Raw genomic sequence first — 19,920 nt, 5'->3', positions numbered from 1 at the left:
AAAAAAAAAAAAAAGATAGCCATGTATAAATATGGAATCATAAATAAAAAGGACTCTAAAAATTTTCCTCTATGTAAATTTCCGTTTGCTTGATGCATGATCTCAGTAGGGTCTGTCTCTGCGCTCCTGACGATGATCCCTGTTAAACAAATAAAAGAAAATATGTATCGTAAGTACATGAAGCACCACCCAAACTTAAGCGTTTTGCATTTGTCTTGTTATACTCACAGTAAATGACGCTCACCTCATATCCATCTTGCCTGGGGGTCCCATGCCTCTCCTGCCCCCTCTGTCCATGGGAGGACCACCCCTGCTACCTCCTCTGAATCCTCCCCTGTCCATTCCGCCACGGCCGCCTCTGAATCCACCACGATCTCCCCCCCAGCCTCCACGCATGCCCCCCGGACCACCACGATCCATTCCTCTGCCGCCCCTCATTCCACCCCTGCCACGATCACCGCCTGAAAATACAATTAAAACAAATCACGCTTTTTTTCTGTTACACATCAACACAAATCTCAGTCACGGACACTTTTAGAGATCATCAGCTGATGAGGGAAGACTCAATCTGCGTGTACCCGCAGGAGGGAAGGGAGGAGCTCCTAGGCCTTCAGGTTTTGGAGCTTTACATTGGTTACACTCCGTTCTCCAGGAGAAGTTCTGATTTCCACACCCACTGTATTTGAGATACGAGATAGATAGCCAGAAAAATAGACGTCAACACTTTTTTTAATGCTTAGACAGCAGGCCTCATGTATTGCAAAAGATGCATCATAATTCGGTTGCTTCAAAACAGTTAGTTTCACTCACGCGTTGGGACATTCCCAGTCTCCAGCTCTCTTCTGCACATTGCCTCCTGGAGGCCCGTTCCAACCCATTCCACCTCGAGGGCCTCCACGAGGGGGGAAACCACCTCTCTCCCCTCCTCTTCCCATACCTGTTGGCATACAAAACAAAGCCACCATTACAATACAGATACACCCCCCACCTGAAGGATTCCTGCGGGCTTAAGGATTGATCATACCTCCACGGTCCATCCCAGGGCCACCTCTCATTGGCATTCCACCTCTCATTCCCCCCATCATGGGCTTCCGGCGAGCCATAGAGACCTTTAACCTCCGGCCCTGGAACTCCTTACCTGAAGTATGAGCAACATGTTAACGTTTGAGAATGTTTAAAAGTGAAAAGAGATCTTGAGTTGAACAGGCAGAATAAATGTCAAGTAATATCCACTGCAGATGAAAATAATCGGAGAAACCAACCATCAAAGTGTTCAACAGCAGCTTTGGCAAAGGCAGGTTCCTCATAGGAGAGCGTGGCATCTCCCTTTGGTTTGCCAGTGTCTTTATCGGTGTAGATGTTTATGGCTGGTTGATTTAAACGCCGATTTATCTATGAGAATCAAAAATCGTCAAGATGTCTATGAAAAATGGAAACTGTCAAAGCAGCCACTACAACAGCTGAATTCTGATGATAAAAGGCTGACGTTGTTATTCAAAATTAATCTAGTTATGTAGCTCCTCACCCGTATCGCTCCACAGTGTTTGAAGAAGTCAGCCATCTCTGGTAGAGTGGCATTCTCAGTGAGGCCTGTGATGTAGATGGTGCTGTTCTCAGAGTCCTGCTCTCCTGGATGCCCTGGTGTTTGTGGGAGAGAATCAAATTTACCACTTTCATCCAAGACATATTTGTAATACATTTAACTACACTATGTTAACTTGAACTTTGGTTCAAAAATGTGGAGTTAGTAAGATATTTTGAAAGAAGCTTCCTATGCTACTCAAGGATGCATTTATTTCATCCAATAAAAAAAGAAAATAAAATAAAAATGGCAATATTTGAAATTACAAATTCAAAATACCAGTTCAGCCACTACAACAGCTGAATTCTGATGATAAAAGGCTGACGTTGTTATTCAAAATTAATCTAGTTATGTAGCTCCTCACCCGTATCGCTCCACAGTGTTTGAAGAAGTCAGCCATCTCTGGTAGAGTGGCATTCTCAGTGAGGCCTGTGATGTAGATGGTGCTGTTCTCAGAGTCCTGCTCTCCTGGATGCCCTGGTGTTTGTGGGAGAGAATCAAATTTACCACTTTCATCCAAGACATATTTGTAATACATTTAACTACACTATGTTAACTTGAACTTTGGTTCAAAAATGTGGAGTTAGTAAGATATTTTGAAAGAAGCTTCCTATGCTACTCAAGGATGCATTTATTTCATCCAATAAAAAAAGAAAAGAAAAAAAGTAAAAATGGCAATATTTGAAATTACAAATTCAAAATACCAGTTTTCTATTTTAATATCTTTTAAAAATAACTTGTGATGGCAAAGCCAAACCTTCAGCAACAATTACTAGTCTTCAGTGTTACATGATCCTTCAGAAATCATTTTAATATGCTGATTTGGTGCTCAAGAAACATTTATCAATGTTCAAAACAGTTGTTGCTGCTTAACATTTTTGTGGAAACTCTGCATTCATGAATTTTTTCAAGCTTATTTGAATGAGCATTCAAAAGAACAGCACTGTAACATGTCTTTACTGTCACTTTTGTACAAATTACGCCATCCTTGTTTTAAAAGATTGAAAAGGCATCAAACTTTTTATCTGCAGTGAACATTAAAAGAGAGGGGGATCATTTACAGCACATACCCTTGTCACGATCCATTCCACCCCTCATGCCTTCTGAGTTTTCCATGGATCAAAGCAGAGAAAGACAAAAACACTATTAGACAATGACATAAGTTAAAAGCAAACCTGCCCATCTGCAAAGACAAAAAAAAAAACCTGTGAGCAGTATTAAATACATTAAGATATGACCATTTTCAGGATAACCTTGACCACAATAGAGTCTCGGAATGAAATGGGAAAAGATGCAGAATAAAAAATAAAAATAAAAAAGACGCTTGTCAAAGGACACGTCTCAACTTTTGAAGAAATCCAAATATAAACCATTAGGACACTTTTTTTTGGTCAAAAAAGTGGCACACCAAATGAAATCTTTTAAGGACACATAGGCGTGAATGGCCTTTACATTAACTCGAGTGGACTAGCCAATGGAATACGCTTTAGGAACTTACCACCAGGCTTATTGAAGCCCCCTCTGTCTCCAGCGATGCTAAACATGAAGATATGAAGGCGATATTCCTTTTAGTCTCCAACCATAGGACTTGAGTAGGAAATGAACACAATATCTCCCTCTAACCTTGCAAATGCCCCATGTGATAAATGTACAGTGTATTTTAGTAACTAATTGGGCTGCTTCATGACTTCTATAACATGTTATATGGTACTTAACAGTTTGGTTGCACATAATGTAAAAAGACATCCACATAGAACCAGAAATAAATACATTTCCTTTTTGTAAACCTTTTTTAAAATGGGATGAATTGCCAAGTTAGCTTGGTGCCTCATGCTTTGGGCTGCAACCAGTATAAAATGAATGAGGCGGCAAATTGTAAATACAGCAATCCTGTTAGTTGGAAAAATCCCTTTAGCTATTTCAAACCCGAAAAAAAAAACAAAAAAAAACATCAGCATTGAACAAAAGTACTCAATAATATATAGTACAAATGACAAATGTTTACAAAGTGTGAGAAGTATATAAAAAGAAAATCACAAATATGTATCTCCCTCTAACCTTGCAAATGCCCCATGTGATAAATGTACAGTGTATTTTAGTAACTAATTGGGCTGCTTCATGACTTCTATAACATGTTATATGGTATTTAACAGTTTGGTTGCACCAATGTAAAAAGACATCCACACAGGACCAGAAATACATTGCCTTTTTGTAAACCTTTTTTAAAATGGGATGAATTGCCAAGTTAGCTTGGTGCCTCATGCTTTGGGCTGCAACCAGTATAAAATGAATGAGGCGGCAAATTGTAAATACAGCAATCCTGTTAGTTGGAAAAATCCCTTTAGCTATTTCAATCCCCCCAAAAAAACAAAAACAATAAAACATCAGCATTGAACAAAAGTACTCAATAATATATAGTACAAATGACAAATGTTTACAAAGTGTGAGAAGTATATAAAAAGAAAATCACAAATATGCTGGTAAAAATTATCCAAACATTAGGCAGATAATAACAAAATCAAGAAAATTCCCCATGGTTCTTTGAGTTGTCGCCTTTCAAATGGAAAAAGGTACTTAAAGAATAAGTACTGCTGTTCTTACATCGATCTCTGATACCTGCAGCGTATAAATGTGACAAAGAATGTTAAAACAAGACCTTTGAAATGAGAAAACAGTTCACAAATGCAAAAATATTCAAGTACATGAAAGTGTATAAAATTTAAATATCAGAAATGTTTAATAGCATGCTCACCATCCCTTGAAACAAGTTCAGTTGCAAATGACAAATGTTTACAAAGAATGAGAAGTACATAAAAAGAAAATCACAAATATGCTGGTAAAAATTATCCAAACATTAGGCAGATAATAACAAAATCAAGAAAATTCCCCATGGTTCTTTGAGTTGTCGCCTTTCAAATGGAAAAAGGTACTTAAAGAATAAGTACTGCTGTTCTTACATCGATCTCTGATACCTGCAGCGTATAAATGTGACAAAGAATGTTAAAACAAGACCTCTGAAATGAGAAAACAGTTCACAAATGCAAAAATAGTACATGAAAGTGTATAAAATTTAAATATCAGAAATGTTTAATAGCATGCTCACCATCCCTTGAAACAAGTTCAGTTGGACCAGAAATAACTTGATTTTCCTTTTTTGTTTGGAGTCAGTGAATACTTAGTTTTATAGGTTAACAAAAACCACCTACTGAGAAGTGTTTGAAGAACTGTTTATGCATAAAAAAAATTCTTACCTCTGGTTACCAAAGTATTTCATTGTATGCGTGTCCATTAAACGTTCAAGGTTACTCCAACCATTTTATATAAATTATCAATTTTTCCCCCAACGTTGAACCATCCCTTCTGCTAACATTCACCATTTTGAAACCAGATTACTTTCTGCATACTTTCAATTGACAAACCTCCATTCAACATTTTAAACCCAGTAAATAAGGACAAAACTTAAACACCCATGATCATGTGCCACCATCTGCTACGATAATTATACAGTAAACTACTCATTTTTCCAAGACTTGATGCGTGTTTGCTAATTTTTCCATATCCCCATTCAAACTCAACAGCAGTACAGATCCTCATACAGCTTTTGAAAAACCAAAATGTTGTTAATTTCGTAGGCAGCTTACTGCAACAACAAGAAATCGGTTTAATAAAAGACCTCAACAAAAAAAAACCCTCAAATCTTCGATACGCTGCCACACTTGAAATAACCGTGAGTAAAGAAAAGGCAAAGACCAGTAAGCTGTGAGCTTTGAGAGAACAAATAAATTAATTCCTCAGTCTTAGAATAAGCATTAAATGCCCCTCAAAATTGTAATCGTAAAAATAATGTTTGCAATATGTAAGACCATCTGCTACGATAATTATACAGTAAACTACTCATTTTTCCAAGACTTGATGCGTGTTTGCTAATTTTTCCATATCCCCATTCAAACTCAACAGCAGTACAGATCCTCATACAGCTTTTGAAAAACCAAAATGTTGTTAATTTCGTAGGCAGCTTACGGCAACAACAAGAAATCGGTTTAATAAAAGACCTCAACAAAAAAAAACCCTCAAATCTTCGATACGCTGCCACACTTGAAATAACCGTGAGTAAAGAAAAGGCAAAGACCAGTAAGCTGTGAGCTTTGTGAGAACAAATAAATTAATTCCTCAGTCTTAGAATAAGCATTAAATGCCCCTCAAAATCGTAAAAATAATGTTTGCAATATGTAAGACCAAAATAAAACATCCCTGCAACAATACCTTTGTGGTATCATAGAAACCTCTACAAATCAAATAATGGTTGGATTAACTACACAAGAAACTCCACTCTTCTTGGACACCTGTACATACAAACCCTGCATGTGGTGGGTGAGTGATTCCGCTCAGTGAAATGAGCGAGCAGGAGAGCAATGAACAGTTAGTTACATTAAAGTCTGAACTTACCCCATGCCTCCGCGGCCCATACCCCCACGCCCACGAGGACCTCGATCATAACCATCTCTGCCGGAATCACCTGGGTATCCACCCCGTTGCTGCGACCCTGGGTAGCCTCCGCTCACGCCACTCTGACTGTAACTGCCTACAGGAGAGATCACGCACTAAGCATATGGCCTTAACTTGATAAGAAACGGACTAGAAAATTAACAAAATCACTGTAAAATGGTGAAAAACTTACTATAAGGGCTTTGCTGGTTGTAATCGTTTTGTGATGCACTCTGCTGGCCGTACTGAGGTTGTCCGTAAGAACTGTTCCCCTGAGGGGGGTAGGCAGCAGGTGTGCCTTGCTGGTGCTGCTGAGGTGGCTGTCCCTGCCCATAGCTGCTCTGCTGCTGTTGCCCATAGCCTGGCTGCTGAGCCTGGTACCCACCCTGAGGCTGAGAATAAGCTCCAGGCTGGGAATAGGCACCTTGGTTGTAGGCTGGCTGGCCACTTGCACTATAGCTGCAATACAAATAAATTAAAAACTTTTGAAAGATGTGTGCACACTGTACATACCGTTTAAAAGGACACGATAAATTGATCAAAACAAACAGTTAAGATTTACATAATTATTTAAATAAATGCTGTCCTTTAGAACTTTCTCTTCATGCAAAACTGTTCCCACAAAAGATATGCACAACTGTTTTCAACCGATAATATTAAGAAATGTTACATATTAGAAATATCAGCATGTTAGCATAAACAGCTTCTTTGATCTTACTTATTCACTACAGAAAGAAACAGGGGATTTGCATGGGAACTGTGTATTTCAAGTGGCGTTCAGCATGAAGAAAGAACAGCATATGGAAATACTGTGGGAGGCTCCATAACAGCATCCTGTTGATGTGATGCTCTAGGAGATGGTCCAGTTACCTCTGAGGAGCGGAGGCAGCAGGCTGCTGACTGTAGCCAGAATAGGCCGGCTGGGTGGCGTATCCGGGCTGGGAGCCATAGGAGGCCTGGGTGGCAGGGGCCGCAGTGGAGCTGGTGTAGCTGCTGGCCCCGTAACTCTGCGCAGGCTGACTATAAGCTCCTGGCTGTGCTGTTCCATATGCAGCTGAGAGGGAGAATAATGATTTAACATTAGTTTTGAGAATCATGTTCTATGTGCACCAATAAACAGCATGACCATGTGTACAAGAGAACTAAAATGGTGCAATTTAGAAAGCAGGAATTTCCAAGCCAAACAACTAAAAGGCGTGGGAAGTACCAAAGTCAAAAATGTCAATACACATTTGCAATTTCAGTGTTCTTGCAAGAAATCTACTTTTTCAGATCCTTTTAACAGTAATACACTAAGACACTTTGCATTGCTTGCAAATTTCCCCACAAAGCTTGTTGGTCTCTGCATTTCTAAAAAAAACAAACAGAAAATCACACTTAAAATATAGAAAATTGTGCTTTAAAAGGACTTTTAAGAGAAAATTGAGAAATTTAAAAATCAATTACATCAACCAATGGATCCTCTGCACTGAATAGGTGCCATCAGAATGAGTGTTCAAACAGCTGATAAAAAAAATCACAATCCACATGACACCAATCCATCAAATAATGTTCTTGTGAAGTGAAAAGCTGCATGTTTGTAAAAACCATCGAGATATTAACTTCAAACCATTGCTTCCAGCTAAAATACAGGTCCTCTATTCATAATACAGCATGCTCCAATGAAAAAAAAAAATCATCTTCTCTGAATCAGGAGAAATATGCACAGCTGAGGCACCATTTACAGCAAAAACAGTCCAAAATAGTTGTAAACAAATATGTTGGTGGATTTTGATGCAAAAGGACAACAGGGGCTGGACTTTTTCCACTGGAGGAAGCATTATTATATGAATTACTCGTATTTCGGTCAGAAGCAGCAAACACCTTAACGATGGTTTTGTTTCTTATAAACATGCAGCTTTTCCCTTCACAAGACTTAAATTGATGGACTGGAGTCGAATGGATTACTTGTGGATTGTTTTCATCAGCTGTTTGAAATCGCATTCTGATGGCACCCATTCACTGCAGAGGATTAATTGTTGAGCAAGTCATGTAAAGTTAAATTTCTCAAAATCTGTTCCAATTAAGAAAAACTCTACATCTTGGAGGGCGAGTAAACTTTTTGGGTGAACTCTGGGACATTTCAAATCTGCACAGTCATGCTCCAGTCACTATGACTAACAGGCAAATATACTGGTGTAAATAGTGAAAAATGGCGCTTTTCCACTGCGTGGTACGACTCGGCTCAGTTTACATTTCCACTGCAGTTTAGTACCGCTTTAAGTGAGTGGGATTATACACGTCACGGCCAAGAGCTGAGCGACCTCCTGAAAAACGTTTTCATTCTGCGTCGCCCCAAGCTCTCGCTGGATCCGCTCCTCGGCTATCAACGAGAGGAACGTCTGTACTTCCTCAACAGACCACGGAACAGCCAGTTTTTGATTGTTTAAAAAAGGTGCGCTCGTTCAAAACAACAGTTGCATCCGATCCTACTCTGGCTGTGCGGATTTAAATCTAGCGGGTCTGGTGTTCCGTGTCGCAAGTTCAATGATGCAGGTAGTGACGATTCTCTCCAGCCAATCAGTGATCAGCAGGGTTTACACGTCACATTTTGGTAACGGTACGGCTCGCTTGGAACCTCAGCCGAGGTGGTACTGAAAAAAGTTACATGCCCATAGCTGCTCTGCTGCTGTTGCCCATAGCCTGGCTGCTGAGCCTGGTACCCACCCTGAGGCTGAGAATAAGCTCCAGGCTGGGAATAGGCACCTTGGTTGTAGGCTGGCTGGCCACTTGCACTATAGCTGCAATACAAATAAATTAAAAACTTTTGAAAGATGTGTGCACACTGTACATACCGTTTAAAAGGACACGATAAATTGATCAAAACAAACAGTTAAGATTTACATAATTATTTAAATAAATGCTGTCCTTTAGAACTTTCTCTTCATGCAAAACTGTTCCCACAAAAGATATGCACAACTGTTTTCAACCGATAATATTAAGAAATGTTACATATTAGAAATATCAGCATGTTAGCATAAACAGCTTCTTTGATCTTACTTATTCACTACAGAAAGAAACAGGGGATTTGCATGGGAACTGTGTATTTCAAGTGGCGTTCAGCATGAAGAAAGAACAGCATATGGAAATACTGTGGGAGGCTCCATAACAGCATCCTGTTGATGTGATGCTCTAGGAGGCGGTCCAGTTACCTCTGAGGAGCGGAGGCAGCAGGCTGCTGACTGTAGCCAGAATAGGCCGGCTGGGTGGCGTATCCGGGCTGGGAGCCATAGGAGGCCTGGGTGGCAGGGGCCGCAGTGGAGCTGGTGTAGCTGCTGGCCCCGTAACTCTGCGCAGGCTGACTATAAGCTCCTGGCTGTGCTGTTCCATATGCAGCTGAGAGGGAGAATAATGATTTAACATTAGTTTTGAGAATCATGTTCTATGTGCACCTGAATAAACAGCATGACCATGTGTACAAGAGAACTAAAATGGTGCAATTTAGAAAGCAGGAATTTCCAAGCCAAACAACTAAAAGGCGTGGGAAGTACCAAAGTCAAAAATGTCAATACACATTTGCAATTTCAGTGTTCTTGCAAGAAATCTACTTTTTCAGATCCTTTTAACAGTAATACACTAAGACACTTTGCATTGCTTGCAAATTTCCCCACAAAGTTTGTTGGTCTCTGCATTTCTAAAAAAAACAAACAGAAAATCACACTTAAAATATAGAAAATTGTGCTTTAAAAGGACTTTTAAGAGAAAATTGAGAAATTTAAAAATCAATTACATCAACCAATGGATCCTCTGCACTGAATAGGTGCCATCAGAATGAGTGTTCAAACAGCTGATAAAAAAAATCACAATCCACATGACACCAATCCATCAAATAATGTTCTTGTGAAGTGAAAAGCTGCATGTTTGTAAAAACCATCAAGATATTAACTTCAAACCATTGCTTCCAGCTAAAATACAGGTCCTCTATTCATAATACAGCATGCTCCAATGAAAAAAAAAAATCATCTTCTGCTTGGAACCTCAGCCGAGGTGGTACTGAAAAAAGTTCCAGGTACTGTACCTAGTGGAAAACAACTCAAAAGTGAGCCGTACCATGCAGTGGAAAAGCACCATAAGCTTTGTCTACAGACCTGGCGCTGCTGCTGCTGCTGCAGCAGTTGTTGCTGCTTGTCCATATGAGGATCCATACTGCTGCTGTGCATACGCTCCAGCAGAGGGCGCTGCCTGACTGTAGGTGGACTCAGGTGTAGCGGGGGGTTGAGCATATGAGCCATAATCTTGCTGAGAATAACCCTGTTATAAAAGAAGTTTTGCTGAATTAAATGCCACTGGAATCTCTTTAACACGTAAAACATCAGATACAACCAGGATTGCTCAATTCATAGTTTTCAGTCACATGACTGCCGTGAAGACCTGGAGGGCAAAACATCCATTAAACTGCAGCACAAGCCTGTCAATTTTCTCTGTTTTCAATCCACTAATATTTAGAACACCTCTTAAAAGAATAAAAAAAAAAAAAGTGAACAAAATGCAAAGCACCAGCTGCAATATTTCAATTACTAAAAACAGTAGAACAATATAAAACGTTTAATGTAAAAAACACTTAAAGTGCCTTAATGAATTAAAATGATCAAATTCAGTACACACCTCTCTGATGATGCATACTTTATATAGGCAAGCATATGAGCCTGGAAAACAAATGCAATGTGCCAAGTGTTTTTTTTTAATTTTTATAATGGTTTTCTATGGAAAACCATTTAATGTGAAACTTTGTGCATTGCGTTTATATTCTGGGTTTAACTGCTTGCCTGTACAAAGTATGCATCATCAATAAGTTGTATACTTAATTTGGCCTTTTAATATTAGTTTCATGCTACTTGATGCAAACCTAAAAAAAATAAAAAATAAAAAAAAACAGCCGTCAATGGATGAAAGCCTTGTTTTGCCCTCTAGGTGTGCGTTCCTGTAAGGATGTGACGTTACATGAAAACTATAAATTATTATCAAACAAATACACAGCATGTGTGGGAATTTGTGTGTTTGAGGAGTTTAGACTTACCTGTGCAGTCTGTCCATAGCCCTGAGTAGGTGGGGTGGTGTATGAGCCATACCTGTGTAAAATGTGCATTTTATGTATGTTTTGTTATATATTTTTTTTTAGATAAAGAAAAGTATGCATTGTGTTAAAGTATACAGCATGTTAATGGAGGTGGACTTACGACTGCTGTGCACCAGCCTGGTTGTAGCTGCTATAATCTACAGGGAAGTAAATGATTACAAAAGTTAGATTTCCTGCAAACACAGTTAGAGCTGCATAACATCAGGAAAATATAGATGCATACTGACTGCACATCTAGCGTTTTATTATAGTCCAAAAACGATGGGAGAAACATGCATGACTTGAGCAAACCCCTCAACACAGACAATGAAGTGTAGCCCCTGCTGAATTCCAGCTATTCAGTTGGAACAAAGCTTAAATCAACAAGACAGGCCTAGTTGTTGAAAGTACTAAAGCATTCATAAGAAACAGGGGTCCGTGATATTGAACCACCACACTTAGATTTTAGTTAAGTAAGCGCGATAAATTTAAAGGGGTCATATGCGATTTCAATTTGTCCTTTCTCTTTGAAGTGTTACAAGCTCTTGGTGCATAAAAAACATCTGTAAAGTTGCAAAGATTAAAGTCTCAAATCCAAAGAGATATTCTTTATAAAAGTTAAGTCAACCACGCCTACCTAAAACAGCGCCGGCCGCGCCGTTCTCAAGCCCGCCGCCTCTGCTCACTCTCGTCCGCCGTGTGTGAAACTACTTAGTTTGGTCTTCCAAAAGAGGACACGACTAGAAATCAGTGGTTAAGTTGTATTTACAACGCTGTTCCAGAACAGTTCAACCCAAATATTAATTTGTGTGCAGCACATTTTATGGAGGACTGTTTCCTGATCCTGGAAGAGTAGATAGACTACAATGCCGGCTGTTCTGACTCAGACTGCAAGTATGTTTTTATTTAAAGAATTTGCCACTGACGATTCAAATGCGAGTTGAGCAGTGTAGAGTAGCGCTTGTTGTTTGTCATTTCTCCGATCACAAATGCAGACATGGTTTTATGTTTACGCGGCGCGATGCAACGCGTAAAAAGACAGTAAAAGGCATTATAATCCGTAATTATGTCCCCACTAGATGCAACAAATGCCTCGTTTATAATGGGTTTTAATGTTTTTGAATCGTTGCTCCGGCCGGACAGAGCATCACAATATGGTAAGGGGCGTAACATTTCCGTCTCACGCTTGAGGTATTCGGCTAATCACAACGCACTGGATAGCTGGCCAATCACAGCACACCTCGCTTTTCAGACCGATGAGCTTTGTAAAAATCGACGCGTTTCAGAAAGGCGGGCATAGAGGAGAAACAATGTACAGTATGTGGAAAATAATGTTTTTTTTTTTACTTTAAACCGCATAAACACATTTCATTCCACCAAATACACACAATAATGTTCTTTTTAGCAACATCATATGACCCCTTTAAGTAAACCATGCATTTGAACGTTAACGATTTCGCGATATTTTAACTCTAAAACTGACGATGAAAAAACATCAAAAACAAGACTTGCAAGAAACCAAACCTCAGGTGCAAGTTTATTTTGAAACACTAAAAGCAAGAGTGCAATACCAACACTAAACATTGCGTTCGTTGAGGTGGCTGCGCTCTTTATCCCGCAGTTTTTAAACCACGCCTGCTAGCCACTGTTTACTTGCTGAAACGAGCTCTGGGTTTAGACACGTAAAAGAACACGAAAACGCATTACAGTAAATTATTTTGATGGCGTGTTAAATTTATGCTCTTATTATACTATAAACTAATTTTAAAACCGGTTGGGCCGAGCTAACGATCTGTTAGCTTCAAACAACCACCTTGACCTAAAAACACAAATCTTAGGCCGCGTGCTCGAGGAATGTCAGTTATACAAAAGCTCCCAAATTCTTAACATTATTTAACGATTACCTCAACTGTGACAATTTCTAGCATTTGCAAAGTACTAAAATCATAAAAAATGTAAACGACATAAACGAGAAAAAAAAAACTCACTCGAGACTGACGCCATCTTTCCGTTGGAGAACGTTCGCGATGTGAACGACTGTGCATGCGCGATAAGTGCGCATGCGTGAAGTCAATTTGGAACGTACCAATAAACCGAGTGTAGAGGGGGGCGGATGTAAATCTCTGTTTGTAATTATTAACATGTTATTTGCCTGATTATCTATACAATTGATTCGATCAATTACTAATCTCTATAAAACAGTTAGATATAGTTTAACAATTCCATAAATATGCGTATTAAAATTACGTTTTACTAAACATATTCGGATACTCCCCCAATGCCCTTGCCCGTAAAAGGAAGTTATTCGCTGTCAAAATAAAAGGGTTTGCAAATGACATTGGTTACTGGTGTAGCTTGGTCTTAGCCTACTTGTTTATTATCATTATTTTTTAAATTATTATAACAAATTGGATATTTGTGCACGTTGTAGTAAGTACTCTCATCGTTAGATGAAGTATCTGTTAAAACAGACCTCAATATGACAGCGTCGTAAACTGGAATGAAGTGAAACTGGAAACATGAATACATACATTATGATATTCCTGCCTATTTAGATATATACTTGTAATGATAGCAACTGTCGGGTGATGCGTTTTTCATTTTACAATGTTTGATCATCTCTTTTCGGCATGGATGTGGTTTGGATCAAACCGTCCAGGTTATTGTAGTGGAACATTTTTAATACTCCTATTAATTTTGTCGACTTGGCTCTGTGGTATTCACGCCAGTCTAAGTTTAGGACCAGGCGGGGATTTTCCTGGATTTTATGGTAAGCAATGCACGAATGTACAGGACTATGATTCTAGATTCTAAACATTCAGTTCCTGATGTTCCTTGTGTATTGCAGATTTCATCTTCTACGCCTTCAGTAACGAGGAGTTAACCTCATTTCTCTACAACATCACTCTGCTGCTGTGGCTCGGGCCCTGTCAGGAGAGAAGATGGGGCACTTTTGTCTTCCTAGCCCTCTCCTTTATCTCTACTGTGCTCCTTCCTCCTATTTATGCCCTCTTTCTCTTTGTTACCGGGGATGAAGCCAGCAGGGTCAGTGGTTACTCAGCCACCCACCTTGTCCTGCTCACAGCTCAGTGTCGGCAGGTGAAGCAGAGGAGAGTCTTGCGCTTTGTTCCTGTCTGGTCCTTGCCTTGGCTCCTCTTGATCCTCAACCTCTTCCTGCTTCCCAGTGCTCCTGGCCTGCTGCACTTTTATGCCATTTGCCTGGGTCTCAACTGTATCCTTTCTCAACTTTTTCGACTTAAAGGCTCACCGATGTCCAACACAATATTCAAAGACCCCACATATAGACTATTTTCGATATATTTCAAGTTTTCAGACTTTTTTTATTAACAGAAATTGTGGTTAAAGTGATAGTCCACCCAAAAATAAAAACTCTTCATCACATACCGTACTCACCCTCATGTCATTCCAAACCGGTTTGCTAAATATCTTTGAAGAATGTTGATAACCAAACAGTTTTGGTTCCCAGTGACTTTCATTGCATTTTTTGTCTATACAATGAAAGTCAATGGGAACCGAAACTACTTGACAACATTCCACAAAAGAAAGTCATACAGGTTTGGAAGTACATGAGGTGGAGAAAATGATGACAGATTTTTAATTCATTTAATATATATAGTATTTTATGTGATTTTTTTTGCGGCGTTAGAGTATGTAGAGTTAGATTATTGCTATATATATATAAATTTAAATTCTTAAGTCACCCTGCAGCCCCCTTAGATGTTTGCTGAGACCCCTGGTTGAGAACCACTGTGGTACACTTTGCGGTATAAAATGATCTCTTTATAAACTCATTAAAGTAATGCCCTTAATATATTATACAGACAATAATGAGTTTATTGAAATACTGGAGCAGATAGAGAAACTGGGTGCTTGTGCCTGCTTGCCAAAATGGGCTTACATCCCTGTTACCTCTCATCCACACCTGCCTGTTTACCACAACACCTCAATAAGGTTAATGTGAACTTTATGCTACTAATTCCTTTTTTTAAAACCGCATAATGTAACTAGAATGAATGAGCTTTATTATTGTTCTGTAATAGACCAGAGCCATCAACCAGTAGATCCCAGTTGGAAGATCATTCTGCATGGCAGCATTCTGTGTCTGAGTGGCATCAGGAGCCTTTGATGGCAACCGATTCACAAGGTCTATGATTCTAGATTCTAAACATTCAGTTCCTGATGTTCCTTGTGTATTGCAGATTTCATCTTCTACGCCTTCAGTAATGAGGAGTTAACCTCATTTCTCTACAACATCACTCTGCTGCTGTGGCTCGGGCCCTGTCAGGAGAGAAGATGGGGCACTTTTGTCTTCCTAGCCCTCTCCTTTATCTCTACTGTGCTCCTTCCTCCTATTTATGCCCTCTTTCTCTTTGTTACCGGGGATGAAGCCAGCAGGGTCAGTGGTTACTCAGCCACCCACCTTGTCCTGCTCACAGCTCAGTGTCGGCAGGTGAAGCAGAGGAGAGTCTTGCGCTTTGTTCCTGTCTGGTCCTTGCCTTGGCTCCTCTTGATCCTCAACCTCTTCCTGCTTCCCAGTGCTCCTGGCCTGCTGCACTTTTATGCCATTTGCCTGGGTCTCAACTGTATCCTTTCTCAACTTTTTCGACTTAAAGGCTCACCGATGTCCAACACAATATTCAAAGACCCCACATATAGACTATTTTCGATATATTTCAAGTTTTCAGACTTTTTTTATTAACAGAAATTGTGGTTAAAGTGATAGTCCACCCAAAAATAAAAACTCTTCATCACATACCGTACTCACCCTCATGTCATTCCAAACCGGTTTGCTAAATATTTTTGAAGAATGTTGATAACCAAACAGTTTTGGTTCCCAGTGACTTTCATTGCATTTTTTGTCTATACAATGAAAGTCAATGGGAACCGAAACTACTTGACAACATTCCACAAAAGAAAGTCATACAGGTTTGGAAGTGCATGAGGTGGAGAAAATGATGACAGATTTTTAATTCATTTAATATATATAGTATTTTATGTGATTTTTTTTTGCGGCGTTAGAGTATGTAGAGTTAGATTATTGCTATATATACAGTGATTTAAATTCTTAAGTCACCCTGCAGCCCCCTTAGATGTTTGCTGAGACCCCTGGTTGAGAACCACTGTGGTACACTTTGCGGTATAAAATGATCTCTTTATAAACTCATTAAAGTAATGCCCTTAATATATTATACAGACAATAATGAGTTTATTGAAATACTGGAGCAGATAGAGAAACTGGGTGCTTGTGCCTGCTTGCCAAAATGGGCTTACATCCCTGTTACCTCTCATCCACACCTGCCTGTTTACCACAACACCTCAATAAGGTTAATGTGAACTTTATGCTACTAATTCCTTTTTTTAAAACCGCATAATGTAACTAGAATGAATGAGCTTTATTATTGTTCTGTAATAGACCAGAGCCATCAACCAGTAGATCCCAGTTGGAAGATCATTCTGCATGGCAGCATTCTGTGTCTGAGTGGCATCAGGAGCCTTTGATGGCAACCGATTCACAGCTGTTAGAGGAGGAGATGCTGAGAGCAGGGATACTAGCATCACTCCACGACGCACCCGAAGGTGTTGCGGACAAAGTGGAAGTACCCAAGTCCTCAGTGTCCTCTATACGGTTAGTACATACTGTACATGAGTGTTTCTTCAACAGTGATCTCTTGAATGCTGTTCATCTATCTAAACTCCTGCACTTTCAGGTTGCAACAGCTAGAGAAGATGGGCTTCCCCACAGAGAAAGCTGTTGTGGCTCTGGCCGCTACAGGGCAGCTGGATGGAGCAATCTCTCTGCTTATTGATGATCAGATTGGGGAGGAGGCTGTGGTCATCTCAAAAGGAAAGAAGTCATCATCAGCGTCATAGCTCAGGGATACTGCTTCAAACTGAAGCTGTACTATAGGATTGCCCTATTTCATTCCATTACTTAAGCAATAGTTCAACCAAAAATGAAAATTAGCTGAAAATTCACTCACTCTCAGGGCATCCAAAATGAAGATTAGTTTGTTTCTTCATTGGAACAGATTTGGAGAAATTTAGTATTACATCCCTTGGGTGCCATCAGAATGAGAGTCCAAACAGCCGATAAAAACATCACATGACATCCATGTGTCTCCAGTCCAACAATTAACATCTTGCGAAGGGAAAGTTTGTGTGTTTGTAATAAACAAACCTATCATTAAGGCGTTTTAACATTAAACCATCACTTCTGGCCAAATTATGTGTCCATAATCTATAAGGACTGTTTTCACTTGTAAACGCTGCCAGATCTGGGCATATTTCTCTCCTGATTCAGAAAAGACAACATCCATAGAAATACTATGGATAGAGGATTTATTTGAAATGAAGAGGTCTTGCTTTTTGCTTCACAAGACGTTAAATGATGGACTGGTAGATGTTTTAATAGCTGTTTGAACTCTCATTCTGACGGCACCCATTCACTCCATTACTGAGCTAGTGACGTAACGCTAAATTTCTCCAAACCTGTTCCGAAGAAGAAATTCAGCTATATCTTGGATAGCTTAAGGGTTTAAGCAAATTTTCATTTTTTGGTGAACCATTACTTCAACAAGGCATCGATCTTCCTGGTGAACTGTTACTGTGTATTTACTACTTCATGACTTGTGGATGTGTATCAAAAAATTAATATATTTATATTATGGTGTTGGCAGCTTTTATGATAAAAGTTGAAAGAATGGAAAAACGCTCTGAACAGCAACCAAACTGTCCCAGTGGATGAGACATGGGACGTTCCAAGAAACTTCTCCATGGACATGCTATCATTAAATCCACATTAGCAGCCTGTCAGGCCAGGAGAGTCATGTGCATATGTCAGTATTTTAGTCGAGGTTTCTTGGCTACAGAATCTTCATTAAAATATCACAAATTAAACATTCAGGTAGTATGAGTATTGATAAAACCATGGATTGTCTTAAAAATAGAAACGCACAACAAAGTTTATTTCGTTTTAACATCAATTGGTAAGACTCTGCACACTGGCAAGACAAATTCACACAAGAGGCTAGAAATGGAAAAATACATGAATTGGTATACAGAGTAGAGAAAACATCAATTGCTAATAGTCATCTATAAATAATGAATACAACAATATTTATATAGGAATACGAAGACATGGAAAGGTATTGAGGAAGGAAACCAGTCCTATGCATGTAACTGTGATGGAAAGACATGCATGAAACACAAAAACAGAATTCAAGTTATACGAGTAGTTTCCCGCTTCCCCTTGTGCTCCAGTTGGATTTTGTGTGGTCTCCTCTAGCTCACACAATTGCACATTTTTATTTTATTTATTTTAGGGTTACTTAATAATTGTGCTGAACTAGAGACAATAGAGGAGAATCCAAAAATTGTATTCAGAACCACTTAAAATCATGCTCAAAGGCATGTTTTAACAAAAGAAAGAAAAAACATTGAAACAATTTGCTTTCACCAATTCAAATCTAGTTACAGCTTTAGTCCGTTTGAAAAGGGAGAGGAAACCCAAGCCCAAAGCCTATTACCACAGAACTGTCTATTAAAGTTTATACATGTTTACAGTTGTCCTTCCTCTTTAAAAAAAAAACAAAAACAAGGTGATTCTCTATCTACATAGTGCATTTAATCCAAGGAACGGAATATGAAATCAGTTTTTCTCATTGGGGAAAGTGTGGAGTTTGGCTGAATAGCAGAATTGTTATGTGCATTTTGTCATACAGTACATTTGCTGAAGTTACTATGAGCTCCTAACAGCAGCTGGAAAGACTAATAATATGGTTTGATGCTCTCCTAAAAAAACGTTCTTCATCTCCATCACATTTTGTACCCTTCTTTGCCCACAATTTTGTTAAACAATTACACAAGCACCAATACTGTTTCTGTGTATCCTATTTTAAAACATGTTTCCTTTTTCAGGTGAAACGACGAATTGATTAATTGTTTTTGAGACTAATTCTGTTCATTTGGTTATGTCATAAGAGTGACACAACATGATGGCAAACCACAATAATTTGCCAGAGGAGAGGTGCTAGGAACCTGTGAGTCCCATTAGAGGTGGTTAATTTATACAGCACCATTTGGTCTTCCCTGAGGTGTCTCCCCCTTCTTGACTAACTGGAATATTCCAAAGCGGTTGGAACTGTAGAATGTGTGTGTGTGTGTGTGTGTCTCAGGAGACTTGTGTAGTTGTTGCCAGTTCAGCTGATTTATTGATGATGAAATTGAGATGGAAACGATGGCTTCGCTCTTTGGAATATGCAGACTACTTCCCTCGAACCTTGGTCTCAGCAGTGATTAAGGGAGAATTGACTCGGAAAGATGACATTCTTGCCCTCTTAATTCGGTAGACATCTGGAGACGGTGTGCCAAAGAGGCCATCTCCTGACCCTAGATCTGGTTCTGTTGAAGGAAGAGAGAGTTAAGGCTGCTAAGTGCTAATCTCTTACTCTAAATACTTTGTAAGTGGCAAGTCCATTCATTCAGTTCATTCTAAGAGAAGTGGCAGATGGAGATATTATGGAGATCATGTTATACCATACTGAGATGAAGAAGGGTGGTAACAGGGCCCCAGACTGACTAAAATTGTTGCAAAAAATAAATAAAAAATGTAGGAACTATTAGTGATAGTCATGAAAAGATCTGCATGAAAAGTTGCATAAAGAGTTACGTTGATGTGAGGATGGATGCCCAAAACTTTAATAAATTACTCTTATGAACCGATTTTTTTTTTTTTTTT

At 39.2% G+C, this 19,920-nt stretch overlaps 3 protein-coding genes across 4 annotated transcripts in view; 1 reads left to right on the top strand and 2 right to left on the bottom strand.

The window, feature by feature from the left end:
• Positions 1–76: 76 nt before the first annotated feature.
• On the bottom strand, positions 77–13,214 carry LOC107744436 (RNA-binding protein EWS-like). Its single transcript, XM_016558085.1, has 16 exons — positions 13,151–13,214; positions 11,284–11,320; positions 11,124–11,175; positions 10,195–10,357; positions 9,259–9,442; positions 6,261–6,526; positions 6,029–6,164; positions 3,081–3,118; positions 2,653–2,685; positions 1,947–2,059; positions 1,263–1,392; positions 1,025–1,138; positions 811–937; positions 579–676; positions 245–461; positions 77–139 (listed from the first exon to the last, which is right to left on the bottom strand). The coding sequence occupies exons 1-16, from the start codon at positions 13,164–13,166 to the stop codon at positions 103–105; spliced, it is 1,761 nt and encodes a 586-aa protein (XP_016413571.1). The 5' UTR covers positions 13,167–13,214; the 3' UTR covers positions 77–102.
• Positions 13,215–13,502: 288 nt separating this feature from the next.
• On the top strand, positions 13,503–17,236 carry LOC107744491 (rhomboid domain-containing protein 3-like). Its single transcript, XM_016558166.1, has 5 exons — positions 13,503–13,932; positions 15,383–15,766; positions 16,378–16,507; positions 16,597–16,809; positions 16,892–17,236. The coding sequence occupies exons 1-5, from the start codon at positions 13,770–13,772 to the stop codon at positions 17,052–17,054; spliced, it is 1,053 nt and encodes a 350-aa protein (XP_016413652.1). The 5' UTR covers positions 13,503–13,769; the 3' UTR covers positions 17,055–17,236.
• Positions 17,237–17,660: 424 nt separating this feature from the next.
• LOC107744434 (EMI domain-containing protein 1-like) overlaps positions 17,661–19,920 on the bottom strand; it is a 65,681-nt gene continuing 63,421 nt past the window's right edge. For both annotated transcript variants that reach the window (XM_016558082.1, XM_016558083.1), the window contains one exon: positions 17,661–19,583. In XM_016558082.1, the coding sequence (XP_016413568.1) occupies positions 19,447–19,583 (137 nt within the window). In that variant the 3' untranslated portion in view covers positions 17,661–19,446. The remainder of the gene's footprint in view (positions 19,584–19,920) is intronic.

This window comes from Sinocyclocheilus rhinocerous, unplaced genomic scaffold (assembly GCF_001515625.1).
Source record: "Sinocyclocheilus rhinocerous isolate Xijiao unplaced genomic scaffold, SAMN03320098_v1.1 scaffold196, whole genome shotgun sequence".
Lineage (NCBI taxonomy): Eukaryota > Metazoa > Chordata > Actinopteri > Cypriniformes > Cyprinidae > Sinocyclocheilus > Sinocyclocheilus rhinocerous.
The sequence above is the reverse complement of the archived record's forward strand: the minus strand, read 5'-3'. Positions and strand labels throughout refer to the sequence as shown.